The sequence below is a fragment of the Dromaius novaehollandiae genome, chromosome 2, assembly GCF_036370855.1.
Source record: "Dromaius novaehollandiae isolate bDroNov1 chromosome 2, bDroNov1.hap1, whole genome shotgun sequence".
Classification (NCBI taxonomy): Eukaryota; Metazoa; Chordata; class Aves; order Casuariiformes; family Dromaiidae; genus Dromaius; species Dromaius novaehollandiae.
Window position 1 is genome coordinate 62,149,854 of NC_088099.1, and position 14,982 is coordinate 62,164,835.

At 38.2% G+C, this 14,982-nt stretch overlaps 1 protein-coding gene across 5 annotated transcripts in view; it reads left to right on the top strand.

Moving 5' to 3' along the window:
- ADCY1 (adenylate cyclase 1) overlaps nucleotides 1–14,982 on the top strand; it is a 166,033-nt gene that overhangs the window by 62,295 nt on the left and 88,756 nt on the right. For all 5 annotated transcript variants that reach the window (XR_010387701.1, XM_064506652.1, XM_064506650.1 and 2 more), the window contains exon 3: nucleotides 4,827–4,945. Coding sequence is in view for 4 of the 5 variants with exons in the window: in XM_064506652.1 (XP_064362722.1) it covers nucleotides 4,827–4,945 (119 nt within the window). In the remaining variant the exon portion in view is untranslated. The remainder of the gene's footprint in view (nucleotides 1–4,826; nucleotides 4,946–14,982) is intronic.

Sequence of the window (14,982 nt, forward strand, 5' to 3'; positions counted from 1 at the left end):
TCACATGCAGTAATCTACAGGAAATATAAAGCAGCATGCAGAAGCATAGCAAGTGCAGCCAGTTCATGGATAGAAAAGTTGCAAAGGGCCATCCAGCTACACAGCAGGTGATGGAGAAGAGAGGAAAGAATGCTGGCTGGGAACACTAAGACATTTTACTGCATTTAAGGCTTCTCTTCTGATGAGAGGATATGATTTATAGTTTGTTAAAGGGATTTCAAAATGTTCCACAGTTGTATCCCATAGAGATGTTGAAATAAATCATTTCTTACAATAGTAATAGAATGTGGTACTAGGCTGAATAGTATTGTTTGGGGAGCTGCATAAAATGATTATAAATCAAGGTGGAAAGCTCAAAGGGACTTTGAGAAAGTCAAAGTTGGGGAAAGTAGTAAAAAGAACTTTCACGGCAACAGTGTTCAAAATGGGGTTGTTCCTCATTTGGGGGGGGGCAAGGAATGTGTTAGAAATATGTAAGAGCAGAGTAAGGCTGTGGCTGGGAAAAGGGGACGGAGATGGGAGGGGGAGATATACTGAGAAGCTTCTAGCCTGCTGAGCCCTGAGCTCACCTTCTATGTTAAGAGCCCCACTTGAGTATAATGGGGCTCTCAGATTCCCAGGAGCCATAGATACCCTTTAGTCCTGATGCTCGTGCTGAGCCCCCCTTTGCCATATATTGCAGACTGATAGAAAAGTGGGTTGGAAGGGACCCCTGGAGGTCATCTGGTCCAGCCTCCCTCTCAGAACAGGACTGCCAGCAATACTAGGTCAGGTTAACTATGGCTTTGTCTAGCTAAGTCTAATTATTGAAGAAGCTTTTCCTTAAATCCAGCCTAAAGTGAGAATTGCAGTACAGAAGTTTGTATTTGCAGTTAGGGTTGAGAATGTTGAAAAAAAAATTTAGTAATTTAGGGTCTTTTTGATCATTAATGATGGGAAAAGAAAAAAGAAATGTTTATTTGAATTACTTTCCATTTACATATTTTCCCTGTTTGTCATGTGCATAATTGTACTAGTTGTTGATTACTGCCATGTAGCACTGGGCAATTCATAACTGGCTTAATACACACACTTGGACTTGATGCAGAGTCAAATCTGTGCGTTTGTTCCTTTTCTTATCTCTAACAATGCTTCACTGCTGTGGAAGAATGAAATATGGATGTTTTTCTAAATTGAGTGTTCTCATAAGAATTATCTAAGTCTTCATTAATGGTGCAGAAATCTTTATTAATGCAGGTAAGACAGTTGGCAGAGACAGCCCAGTTTGGCATTCCAGATCCCAGGCTGCACTGGCAATTTAAAATACAAGTTTGGCAAAAAAACACTTTGCATGAAGGCGATATAGGTCCTCGTCTGTCATTTCCTTTTCTAAATGAGATTTGTGCAGCGAATGCAAAATCCTCAGCAGGCAATAATGATCTCTGAAAAGAACCTTTTTCTCAGTATGTGATTTCACTTCAGATCATGTTAATGCTGAGTGAAAATTTAATGCAGAACAGGGGAGCACAGATTCCTAGAATAGCAGAAGTTGATCATGGGGTCAAGATTTCATTCTCCAGGTAGAAACTAGCTTTAATAAGTTTAAACGACATTGCAGATCAGAGAGAAAGCTGAAAACATGAAGCCATTTGGATCTTTCTACTAGCTCCTGCGTTTTGGATTCAAAACAGGAACATGCCACATGTTGAGGCTACCCCAAGACAAGTTCATGTATCACTGAAAAGAAGGCCTGCAGCATGAGTGTTGTTTTATTCTAGTCAAAGTTGTTGCTAATTGATTAGTGCTCCCTATCTGTCTCACTTTTTCAATTTTTTCTGTCATGACCCATTGCTGTCAGAGGCAGCAGCCACTCAAGCATGAATGTCATCACAAATGTGACCAGCCTTGCTGCTGTGCTGTCTCTTGTTCCATTCAGTGCTCTATGCAGCTGTGCACATCTAGTTTTCCTTTTTGTCTGGCTTTCAGATTATTTTTTTGAAGTGGATCAACCTCGCAGAAGCAAATGAAAAAAAATCAGACAATGATCATAGGACTTGCTGAACAGAGATCCAAACAGAGCCCTTTCCCAAACCTTCCCCCAATTGTATTTGACGTATATGATTTCTCACGGCTCCAGATCTCTAAGTCCTTAATCATTCCTTAGGGTGACCTGGAAGGAAACACCTTGACCAATGAGATTTTGCCAAAATAAGAGTTGTTTGTTTGTTTGTTTGTTTGTTTGTTCAAGAGAGCTAGATGCTGTCTTTCATTCTTTTTTCACTACTTCAATAATTTCCACTGTGGGATTGTTTCTTGTATTTGCCAGTCTCTCTTGTAGTGATAACTCTTTACAACCACACTGCTGCTTCTCTGCTTGGTCTGAGAGGTCAGTCATGATGGCCCTTTGATAAAGTCCTAATTGAGTCTTTACTCACTCGATGAGTTTAGACCGCCAGCCCTCTTTGTAAAGACCGGCCGGTTCTCCCTCACTAATCCATCACTTTCTTTTTCATCTCTAATATTTTTAAACCACTTTGTAATATGAAAAAGCAAACCACCACAACTTGAAATAGGATTTTCACAAGCTCCCTTCGCATCTTGTAATAGTCATACTAACGTGCATGGGAATTAGCATTTTTGTAGCCTGCCTTAGCACATCTGGCAGCATAACGCTGCAAGTTTCAAAGTTGTGAGATGATGCAGCTCTCCGATGCTACTTTTAGAGCATTGGTTGTTATTGTTTCCCTGGCCTTTCTGTTGGCTGTGCGCTGCAGATGTTGGTTGTTTTTTATTCGCCCGCTTTACTGGAACTGTGTGCGCAGGCTAAAGAAGTGCTGATCGGTCAGCACTGGTCTCTGTAAGAGCCTGTCAGAGCCTGTCCATATAATTTCTGTTTAATTGTCTGTCTGGTTTAGTCTGGCTTTCTAGGAAAAGGAAACCAAAACCACACTCTCTCCCCATAACAGCTTTGGAATTTACTTGTCTGTTCCAGCAGAAAGGCAGAGATCTTTGATACCCTCCCCAAGAGAAGCTACAGCAAGCATTTAGTCTTTATCAGACGTCAGAAAATTGACATCCAGGATAATACTTCTGAAATTCCAGTATCATCTGGAGTTTATACCATCTTAAGCACCAGAGAACTTAATCCTCAAGCAAGACTTCTCTCTTGTGTGGATTCTCTGTTGCCTAATAAGGGGTCAGCTCATGTTACAGATTCAGTATAATTGAGTTAAAACAGTCAATCAACTGCAAGATAACAAATACATGGGAAACAGATCTTCATAAGTTCCACTGTTGACAAAATTACTTCTTTTGGGTTTTAACCAACATCATATAATTCTGTTGTAGAGATATGTATGCTTATACTTTACTATAATTTTTTATGTTAATTATTTACCTTTCCCATCAAGATCTGAGACTATCTGGTTAACTTGAAATGGATTTATACATAAACTGTTTGCAAATATTTAATTCCATTATGTTCTTTGCAACATTCTTAGTACGTATATGAGAACAGTAGGAAATAGATTTAATCAATGTGAATGACCTTTAACCTCAAGTCCAAATGTACTGCCCCAGGCGTATTAAGGCATGTTGGTGTAAAATAAGGACAAGGACAGTTCTGCAAAGTTTAACTTACTCATCTGTGAGGTAAATATTCAATGTGTCATCTTTCAGAAGCAACTGTGTAAACCAGAACTGTAAAATGAGAAACCTTTTGAGTAGTCTAGCATTGTTGGGAGTCTGTGGCCAGTGAACGTGTGCATGTGAGCAATACAGAGAACTTGTCCGTGCAAATACCGTCTTCTCGGCGTTAATTGTTGCTCCTTATTTATTTAATGCCATTCAAATAGAAGGAGGGTGCAGTCTGGCCAAGATCTGCCCTCGTGTGATGTCTCATCACTGCCATTACTTTGCCACCAGATCAGACATGGTAGTGTGAATTCCTTCAGCGGTGACTGAAGCTAGCAAACCTGACTGATAAACTGGGAACCGCACATAGCAACAAAAATAGGCATAGTGCATTTTAATTGGCAAGTGTTTTCTGTATGAAAGTAGAACATTAATAGGTATGTAAGTACAGTACCTGCTACAGGCTCTCTAGGTACCTGTGAATGGGCCAGAATACATGGAATAACTACATGAACCTTTAGAGTTAATACCAACCAGAACCAGAATGTTAGGGGTCTTTTATTTTAAGAGGGTCAGTGACACCTGCTAAAATCTCTCTGTGGGTATACCAAGCAGAAATAGTTTTAACATTTATGCTGGGGTTTATGCTGATGTGTTCTATTATGGAGCTTCCTCGAACAGGCATCTCCATGCCAGATACGACACCATTAAAACTGTACCTTTATTACTGTTCTGCTGATTCAGACTGTGTGGATAAATCTATCATCCATTCTGTCTGCTTAATACCCAGCTGTCATAGTCCCTGTAATGTAACACTTTCATTAGATACCCAAGTAGTACACACAAAAGGATAGCAAATGATCCTGGAAATTCTTTCACAGATAGATAAATGGTACTAACGATAAAGTAAGTTGTTATTATTATTAGCATTGTGATGTTAATGATAATTATGGACAATTATCTGCTCTTGAAGCTGGCTCTTCTCTTTCTGTGCACTCTTTTTTTTTTCTTTTTTTTTTGTGAGGAGGAATTCAAAAAGACACCCACACAGGCTGCAGAAATTTGGGGGAAACGGTTTGTGTTGTTTATGGAGCCGAAGTTCTCAGGAAGCAGGCTAGATTACGAAAAGTTTGTCTAGTTTACTAGTTCAAAACTGTTGGATAGTGGGGAGCATACTATACCACGAAATTAATGTTGTTTACCTTTTCTTTTAGGAACGTCTCTTGATGAGTCTTTTGCCCAGGAATGTTGCAATGGAAATGAAGGAAGATTTCCTGAAGCCTCCTGAAAGGATTTTCCACAAGATTTACATTCAAAGACATGACAATGTCAGGTAAGACTGATGTAGCCCATGAAATAATTTAAAACAGAATGTTTAGTACTAATATAGTGACATGCAGTTGCAGTCAGATCTTAGGGCATAAAAAACAAGCAGTATGGTAAAGATTTGTTTGAAAATAAGATTACTTTTAGTGCAATGGTTTTGCAGGCTAATAGCATGGAAATGTAGAAAGAAAGTGTGGTGTAAACTTAGGAAAATATACATCAGTCCCCATCATATGGGCATTCCTCCTCAGAGGTTATTGACTGGGTCCCCATTCTACTTGCTCTTGTTCAGTGACAGACCGTTCAGCAAGTGGCCTCATGCATGCTGGTAATTGTTAAAGTGGAGTCTATTCTCTTCGTTTGCTAGTCTTCTCTGTTCCTCCAAACGAATTCCTCTCAGGCCTTGTTTACTCGGAGATGTTTTATCACACAGCCTGTAGTTACATTTTCTGTAAGTGCCTTGCCTCCATATATGAAATGGTTCCAAAGAGGTTTGAGTAATGCCGCTTGCACTGTATGCTTGTGTGGCGAACAGGGAGTAGACTCCCAGAGCACCTACCTGCTCCTCTCCCCTACCCACTGAGAAGGTCCTTCTTTTGGGGTTCAGGCTACCTCCCATTGAGTTGTTCACTCTCATATTTGCAAGGACCACCTCCTGGTGACTGAGCAGTTGAAACTGAATATATCTGTGTCAGCTAGGGCATTAGAGATTCCTGTGATGGGAGCGTTTAGAAGAATGACAAATCGGGCTGGTTTTACGCTGTAAAACTGAACACTACTGAATTAATTCATTTGCAATACATTTCTTGCTAATGGTTCAATCTCACATAATATTAATCATCATCACTACATATACAGAACTCTTAGTCTTTAACACTCGTATTCTAAATTAGCTGTAAGCGTACAACACGCTGGAGCTGATGCTGCATAGTTAGCACTGGTGGCTATGGTCTCTGGTAGCTCTTAATTGCTGAGGTCAAGACCAATAAGTAAGATATGTTCCCTACCTATTTAGGGAGATGGAAATAACTTTTATGTCCTCAGTAATGGCAGTTCAGTGCCATGCTGGGCAGATTTAAGAGACCATCCCCATATTCTCAAGACTTAACCTGGTTATACCAAGCATTCCATAAAACAGCATTGTTAAAACAAACAATCCCCCCTCTCTTTAGCTCTAAATTTCCGGAGCTTCTAATCCCAAAGCTATACAGTGGAAAATGGAAAATAACGCTGCACTCTTACCTTTTTTTATTGCAACTCTTTCTTTTTCTCCCAACAAATATCTGGGAATGTCAGAGCATCATCTTCCAGAATGGATAGGCTGGAGGAAGTAGGCATGCGATTAATAAAGTGCATGATTTTCCCACTCTTTGCCTATTAAGGAAAAAAAAAAAAGACCAAGAAAAAAATATGACTAACAAAAAGCCATCTGTTTCAGGCTTCTAAATATCCACCTCAAAAAACAGAAAATCTTCAATCACTAACTTTTGCCTGTGGAAGACAAGTTATTCACACAGCTATCTTCCTTACCTTCTCCTGGAAAAAACACAGGAAGATACATTAAAGTGGAAATATATATACCTATAGGAAGGGAATCATGCACTAGGAAAAGATATTGTTGCTCCAGGACTGTGAGAAGAGACCCTGTAGACAGCAAGGAATAATAAAATATACAGTTATGCCTCTGGGATATGTTTTCAAAAGACAGACTTTCCAAGTTTCTGCAGAAGAAAAGAGGGTTAAATTACATATGTTCCATGAGCTGTGAAAGATTTCCAGAAGCATTCTCAAAAGAATAAAATGGATGTGTGACTCCTGGAAGTGAATGCAAGGCCTTGGAAAATATTATGATGATGCAGAACAAATAGCTGTGATGGTACAGTGTGCCCCAACATATGGAATATGAGACATCTTGCATTATACTGCAAGTCTCCTTCAAATCAGCTTAATGAGATCTCCTGCCCACTTCCTTCAGCTAAGGTTATGAGGGACACATGTTAGAAAATAGAGATTTAGAGGCATGATAGAGAATAAAATCTTTAGATGCTGGCATACCTTGCCACGTTTTGCAGCTTTTAGTCATCAGTTTTCACTGAGTTCTTTGTTTCTTTTAAACTTTCTAATATACTTTTTATTTAAATTTTTTAGCTTGCTTGGGGAAATATGGTTAACTATTTGCTCTTATTAAATCAGTAAATACAGTTTATAATGAATTCTCTCAAAACCTACTAGAGTGTTTGTTATGCACAACAGTCTTTCCCTTGCCCTCCCTGTTGCTTGAGAAATTGGATCATATAGCGTCAGAGTACTTTCTTGATCACCCATGATTGTGAGAAAGTCTTTCTGCTATCTTGCAGCTGCAGTTTTCCCATTGGCCTCACTGTACAGAGTATTTGATCTTTTTCAGATACTTAGGGAAAAAATTAAAGTGCTCCTTTTCCTCTTGCTCAAGCATATTCTCAAAGGCTAGCTCCTGAAAAGAGCTAAGAAAGTAGGAGTCACGCTGAAGCTCTAAGAGGGATGTTTGCAGTGTCATGGTAGGCCGTGCAGGTAAAGTTATTAATAAAACTTCACTGTACAGCAGGCTTCGACAGGACACAGTGTTTCCTCTCATTATATTTCAGATCTACCATGGCAATTGCTCTGGTTTATCAGTTAGTTGGTAAATATTTTACCAGCTATCAAACAGTTGGTAAATGACCGCCTGCAATCGCGGAGAGTGAGCCTCCAGCGGGGAACCAGGGACCAGCTTCTCTGTGCCGAGGGCAGAGCTGTCCTCAGGCTTGTGTCACACCGTGGCGAGCTCTTCCAGATCTCCAGTAAAGAAAGGCATTCCTATTGCTCACAAATAAATCTTTAGGTGTAAATCACTTCAGACCTCCAGCTTAGTCTGCAGGGCTTTATTTTTCTTTCTGCAAAACAAAACATTAAACTTCTTGAACATCAGTTGAAGAATACTGGGTGGAGTGGGGGGCCAGTTAAAACTTGCTTTGTATTTCCATCTGAGGTGGATCTGTGGGTGCCAATGAATATGGCCCATGAATGAGCACTGAGTACTTCTGAATGGTTTGAGATGTGAATAAGAACTACAGTGTCAGCACAGAAACTTGGAGAGGCCCCTATTAAGTGCAGTAGATTGTGCGGTAAAGCCTTTTTTCCAAAATGATTGCATCTAGCAAATGAAAACTAATATAAATTGCATTTTGAATGAGAAGTCTTACAAACTTTTTTGAGTTGGTACAAAAATCTGGCCAAAGTCATTGAATAAATAATAGCAATTTGCCAGCTGCCGATGTTGAAGAATTTTACAAATGGTGAGCTATGAATATTACCTGCTTAGGTATCGTAATTCTCTTGGGAGATAAATATTTAAAGCACTGGCAACTCAGAGTCTTCCTCAAACCAAAGGTAAGGCAAGCTTTAACACCCAAGAAACTTGGTTCACTTTTTATTTTCACCTAAGTTTCTATTACTTAGGTTTATGACACTTGCTTGTTAGGGAAGACCAATGTACAAGTTCATAACATACTAACAATCCACTAATCTGAAGTATTGTTTGGTCACTTGAGATATTCCTTTTCTTAGTCTCTCATTTTTTTTCCTTTTAACTTTTTATTTTTGAATTAATTGCTCTAAATATTAGAATTGTATTTAAATCAACTCTTGATCACCTTTATTATTTGTATTTTTTTATGTTGCTTGCCTTTCTGTCACTTGGTTTCTCCTAATACATCTTAGTGGTGATTTGATTATGATTTTTGCCTTATTTGCAGAGGAAATGAAATTTATGTAAAGAACTGCCTTCCCACCTCATCCCCTTCAGTCCTAATCCATTACTGTAAAATTTGAGAGTGTGGAAGCTCTGTGTTTGGCATCAGTTTCATATCAAAAGAGAAGGATAAGTAGGCCCAAATTTGCCTTACATTTGGAAGCAAAATAATGGTACAAGAAAAGGTTGTTATTCATGCCAACCCTGTGAGTGTATTTGTGCATGTGCAAGAGGGAAAAAGAAATGTTTCTCAGGCAAGTTTAATTATCTCTAGTGTAGACTGATATGCATAAAGGACAATGACTTAAACCAGAAAATATGGAACCTTTCCAAAAAAAAGAGGTCTAATGGAATTTTTATAATATGATGAAAATCAGTCTTTTGCAAAAAATTCTTCACTCTTCTCTACTGCTTTTCTTCTTCTTTTTCTACATTTTGTGTAGAATAGCTGAATATTGCCAAGTGGGTAACTCTTGCCCTCAAAGATGTGGCTTTTGTGTCATTCAAAGAGGAAGAAAAGAGGCTTTTTTGTGTGTTGCCTTGTAAAGTTTTTGAAAGGATTGCCAAACAGCAGGAAAATGTTTGCATGTGTTAAATGGAAACAAATAATATAAGGCAAATGCAACATGCAAAACAAAACACTCAGTTACTCATCCAAAATTGTTATAGTATGAACTAAGCGAGGAGGCAGGATTCACGCATCAGGAAAGAAAAATAACCATGGACTAAAATCATTTCTGTGCTGCATGAGGAAGAAATAGTCCATGTGCAGCTCAGGAGCCGTTTCAGAACAGCATTGATTCTATCTTTACTGGTGTGATCCCAGCCAAGCTCATGATGAACCATGTGAAGACCATATGTCAACTTACATGTGGAGAGTCCCCAAAATGCCACCTCTTCTGTGATGCTCAGCAATGTGCTCCTTTATTTTCCATGGGTTGTAATATAGGAGGGAAAGTTCTTTCCAAAGATTAGCATAAGTAAAGTAGGATTCGTATTTCATTTTCTTACCCCTTCTCTGACTTTGTAGGGCTGAGAACTTTTCAGATTATATATCTATACATGCTTGCATACATACATATATAAATATACATATATATGTACAGTGGCTACCATAAAAATATACAAATCCTGACTGGAATCTCTCCATCAAGCTGTAATTGAACTAAATTATTTAAAGTTGTGTTTCAGCTCAAATGTATGCTCTGTATGGAGCCATCAACATATTTCATTGTTTATCTGTTTTGAAGTAGACTTCTTCCTCTCGGTCAGATACTAATGAAACTGAACGTATACACGGACAAGGATATGGCTGATTTGGTATTTAAACAGACAACTTCTCATGCTACTTTGTAAATCAAATTGCATTCAAGACATAAATGGAAAGTAAATATTGAACTGCAATCAATTTCTTGAGCCTCCAGTACAGGAATTTGATTTAGACTAGTTTTTACAAGTGAGAAGTAGAGCTGACTGCCATGTAGCAAGAGATACTAATTTCAGGCAAAGCAATCCCTGATTCAAAGTCACCAATAAAAAAGATTCTTTGTAGCCATTTACAGGTTGTCATGACCCAGTCTGAGGCCAGAATAAAGTCTACAGTTATTTACATAGGAGTATTTCTGTTTTGTCTTGTATCCTAGAAAGCATGAGAACTGTCAAAAACAATTTTAATTTAGCTTATGCATTCCAGTGTTCTAAAAGCCTTTGATCGTAAAGCCTATGAACAGGCTTGCTTTTTTTCTTCCCTCAGTTTTCACAGTGAACTAGTTTTCTTCAACACTTGTTTTCCTAAAACAAAATTTTTCTTTTTCTTTTTCTTTTTTTATCTTTAACAGCCCTCTTTAATTTTTGAGAGCACTTTTTGCTTAATCCATGTAGTAAGTTATAGATAAAATTAGCAATGATTTTCCCTAATGGTAGATCTTTGAGGAAGTAGCTTTATACTACTCCTACCAGATTCCTTTCTGAAACAGCATGTTCCATTAAAATATCATTCTTATAATAAGTTGTACTCTAATTAAATAAATGACCTAAGCAGAAATAAAGAGCAGGGCACACAAGGCTTCCTTATTTTGCTGAGCATCTATTTATACAACTGGTTCCCTTGGAGCCAGCAGGACTATTCTTGTGAATAAAGCGCATGAATGAATGCTCCTGAAAGTGAGCATTTACCACCTACGCGCTCTGAAATCTCCTGTGTAACATGGCAGGATTTCTCGTCCAGAATGCCCCATTGAGTGCCACAGCAAAGAGCTACTCGACTGATGCACGCACTTGGGAAGCAGCTTGAGTCTCCAAAATTAAGCATCAGGGCTTCCACGTTCAGTTTTAGTCAGTGGAGTGGGTTTCTCCAGGACTGCAGAAGAGCTGCTGAATCACCAGGGCAGGTGCTGCTTATTCGTGACTACAGGGATTGCAGGGAAGTGGGAGAAAACCAGGAATGTAATAGGTCCTGGAGGGATGACTCAGGGCTTGCTGGTACCGAAATTCTCCACAGAGTCAAGGAGTTTTAGCTAATGCTGTGAAACTTGTGTGCCTGTGCTGAACCAACTCAAATCCTTGTTTGTGATATAGATGCAAGGAATAGCCATTGATAATGCTGCTTTTTTTTCCTTGAGTTGCTTATTGGAATGCTGTCTTGTTTGTATTCAGAAATTTTGTATCAGCAACAGCTAGAAAATAGTAGCTATTGGAGCTGTGGGGCTGCATGTCAAATTTCCAGATAACTTAAAAAAAAAAAAAATCATTGGGAAATTTTCTTTAAATTTAGGAGGTAAACTAGTTGTCAAAAGAAGAACATTTCTCTTCAGTATTTACAAATCTGCTTTTACACACTAAGAGAAATAGATATCTACCTTCTCTGCTTTCTTGTGGTATTTTGTGTGGCTTTCTTTGCTGTGCTAAATTTATGTGGATATTAGAGGTTATGTGTTCTGTCTGTGTAAAGGATGTGTAGTAGGAGCTACTCATCAGTCATTGTAGAGGAAGTTACTATATGTTTTAATTGTAGGAACTATTTTTTCAAGCTTTTTCAAAAAAATTATCTTTTCAGAAAGCTAGATGAGTTTCATCAAGAAGGAGGAAATGTTCTAGGATCAGAGAGAAAGAAGCAGGTCTTAGCATTTGTAGGAAATGTTTTGTAGCAAGCTGTTAAGCATTTTGAAATGACACAAGCTTGGAATTTATTTATCATTAATTTATCATTATGTATATTTCAAGATGTTTTAGAATAATTTATTGTAAGATTATTTAGTAATATTGGTAACTAAAGCCACTTAATATATATATATACACTATATATATTTATATATATACACTATATATATTTTTATATATATATACTATATATATTTATATATATAAAATACTACTAATCAAAAACCTGGATAGCTTTCTGTCAGAAATAAACTCATTTTTCTATCAAATGTAGAAAGGTGACTATTGAAAAATTGTTTAAAAAAAGGCAGTATTTAAGCTGGGGAGTATTTAAGCTAAGCTCTAGGAATCAATATACTAAAAAAATGCTAGAACTAAAATATGGTTATACAAAATAGCAGGTAACGTTAGGCTTGCTTTGCTAAGCATAAGTAAAACTGGTAGGATGTTTCAGAAAAGAGCCTCACAAATTTAGAGTAAAAACTGGATTTTAGCACTGCTCTGAGCGCCGCAAGAACAACGTCAATAACAGCTCAACTGCATCTCACAAGCTGCTGTTATTCATGGGCAGAAGGTGTTACTGGAACCATTCAGGAGAGTTTTAAGTCACTGCAAGGGTAACCATGATTGTTACTTGAAAGTAGACAACCAATAACAAAAATATGTCTTGCATCTCTGATAGAACCATCAGGCAAAAAGATCTGAAATTGCTCTCCTGCTGCTGCTGCCTTCAGTAATACTTGATCTGTTCCTCTGACCTTCTGCAAAGGAAGCAAGCGGCAACAGGAGCAAGCAAACCTCCAGCCCAGGGCAGCACTGCTCCTGCAACACAAAGACGTCACTCAGGGATTAAAATCAAGAGCTGAGCGATAGTTTGACAAAGCACTGCTCAATAACTGATTATTTTTTCCCCTAGAATTTAATTGGAATATTGATATGCTGTTGCAATGCATGACACTAATAACTTATCTGTCTAAAAGCCAAAGTGATTTAAGATTTTACTGGTTTAGCCAAACTTCCCCACCCTATCAACTTCATAAAATCTTCATGTGACTGAAAACTACAGGACAAATACTGGATATCCCAGAGAGCATAAGGAATGCAACGTTTTTGGTATAGTCCACAAGCAAGAGAGAATAACAGCTCCTCAGGGTCCCCTTGGTTCAGTTGTGGAACCGAGGAATGAACGTGCTGCTGAGTCCCTGGAACGCCAGTCTTAGTGCCCTAATAACTACTTAGCCAGGCTAACCATCACATCATATACTCCTTGTCACAGAGAGCTGCTCCTGAATTGTGTGCAAGTCTCACTGTTGAACGAACAAAAATAACCTTTGTTCATTGTTTTCACTTTCTTCTCATTTTCTTTTCTCTTCTTTCTTTAATAGTCACAGTTTAATTGAGATTGTTTTGTTGTTTTAATCAGAGTGTCCCCTAAGGCATGGTTAAGAATTCTGTGGAATTAAAGAAGGGAGAGTCATATCCCTGAGAAGACATTAAGAGAACCAGTTGTTAATGTGTAGATTGTCATTGCTTTTTGCTATACTTTAATACTATTTTCCTTTAAAAAAGAAAATTACTTGGCAATCAGTGTGAAGCACCCCTCTGTATACTGTACCACTGTGTGGATTCTTTCATGCCAAGGCAAGGTAGCCCTAGTTCACTCTAGGCTAATACTTCTTGAGGATGCAGACCTCCATGGCAGTTAGCAATTAAGTTACAGTGAACCAAGGCTACTTTGCTCTTGAATGACTATATTTACATGAGAGATCAATGTGCCTTAACATTGATGTCACTATTATGGTTCATTTGTCTTAACTTTCCTACGTATACCAATGTAGACCTGGCCAAAGTTTAAGACTCATTATTTTTGTGTGAATAATGTATCTAAATCAGAGGAAAGGGAATTTGCATACTGAATTGTGACAAATTGTTGGGGGAGGCAAACTGTTGACAAATAGGGCCTTGGACTTTTCAGATATTGCTTGGCCTTGGAAACAGTTTGGGAATGGTTTATCAATGTAATTCTGGTATTGTATATCTGATCATCTCTCTCTTTAGTAGCCTTATGAATTCCATGGCCATTGCAAGCATTATAATCTGTTCTTACCCTGTGTAGTTGATTTTACCAGCTCCTGACAAAGAGCCTCTGTATCTTTTATGTTCCAAAAATCTGAGCAGGGCATAACAAAAAAAAAAAAAAAAAAAAAAAAAAAATGTCTATTGTATCAGGTGGGTGTTTTACCTCCATTGTCAAAAATACTTGACTCACATACCAAGGTTCACTTTTTTTTTTTTTCTTTTTAAGGCATTGTACAAATAAAGAACAAGTGTAGCTGCTGGCCTAAAACACTTGTAATCCAAGTACTAAAGGAAGAGATAACAGATGGACACAGACAGGTGAAGGAGTGCGGAAGATAATATCAGTCAGCATGCTAGCTAAAATAAAATGAACTGGCTAATGAGTTTCAATTCTATTTTTAGGATATTAGAGCTCAGTGTGTATCAGACGGACTCACAGCCCTCAGCACTGCCCACCCCATGGAAGCAGCAGGTGCTCAGACAGGGACACGCTTTGGGTCTGTAAAGCCCCTGCACATCTACTGGAGGCTTTCTAGCTTCCATGCTGAGACCTTGCTTTTGCTCTTGTGTACTTCAGTTGGCATTCAAAAGAAGTTCAGCAACTGCTATGATTTTAACATTTTGTGGTGGTGGAAGAGAGCAGAATTTGCTCTAAAAAAAAAAGGCAGGGCTTATACTCACAGCATTGCCCCCTCTCCCTGCCCATGCTCTGTGCCTTGTCCAGCACTTGAGATATTTCCACAGTTTCCAGGCACAGAAGTTATATTTTGCACATTTTAAGAATATTATATTAAAAATTTTTAAATCAGCTACAAATATTAAAAAAAAAATATGCCAAGGAAGTGTAACAGTGGTCAGGCTGCCTAACCTATTCCATTAGCTTTAAAATGTATAGTGTGGTACTGAATTGTTCACAAGCATAACCCTGCTCTTGTCTCAGCATGCTATAATTACGTATTTTACCTAAATTTTTATATTACATGTTCAGTTGTGTATTGTGTGTCCTTGTATTAGACTTCAGTTTGTCACATAATTAC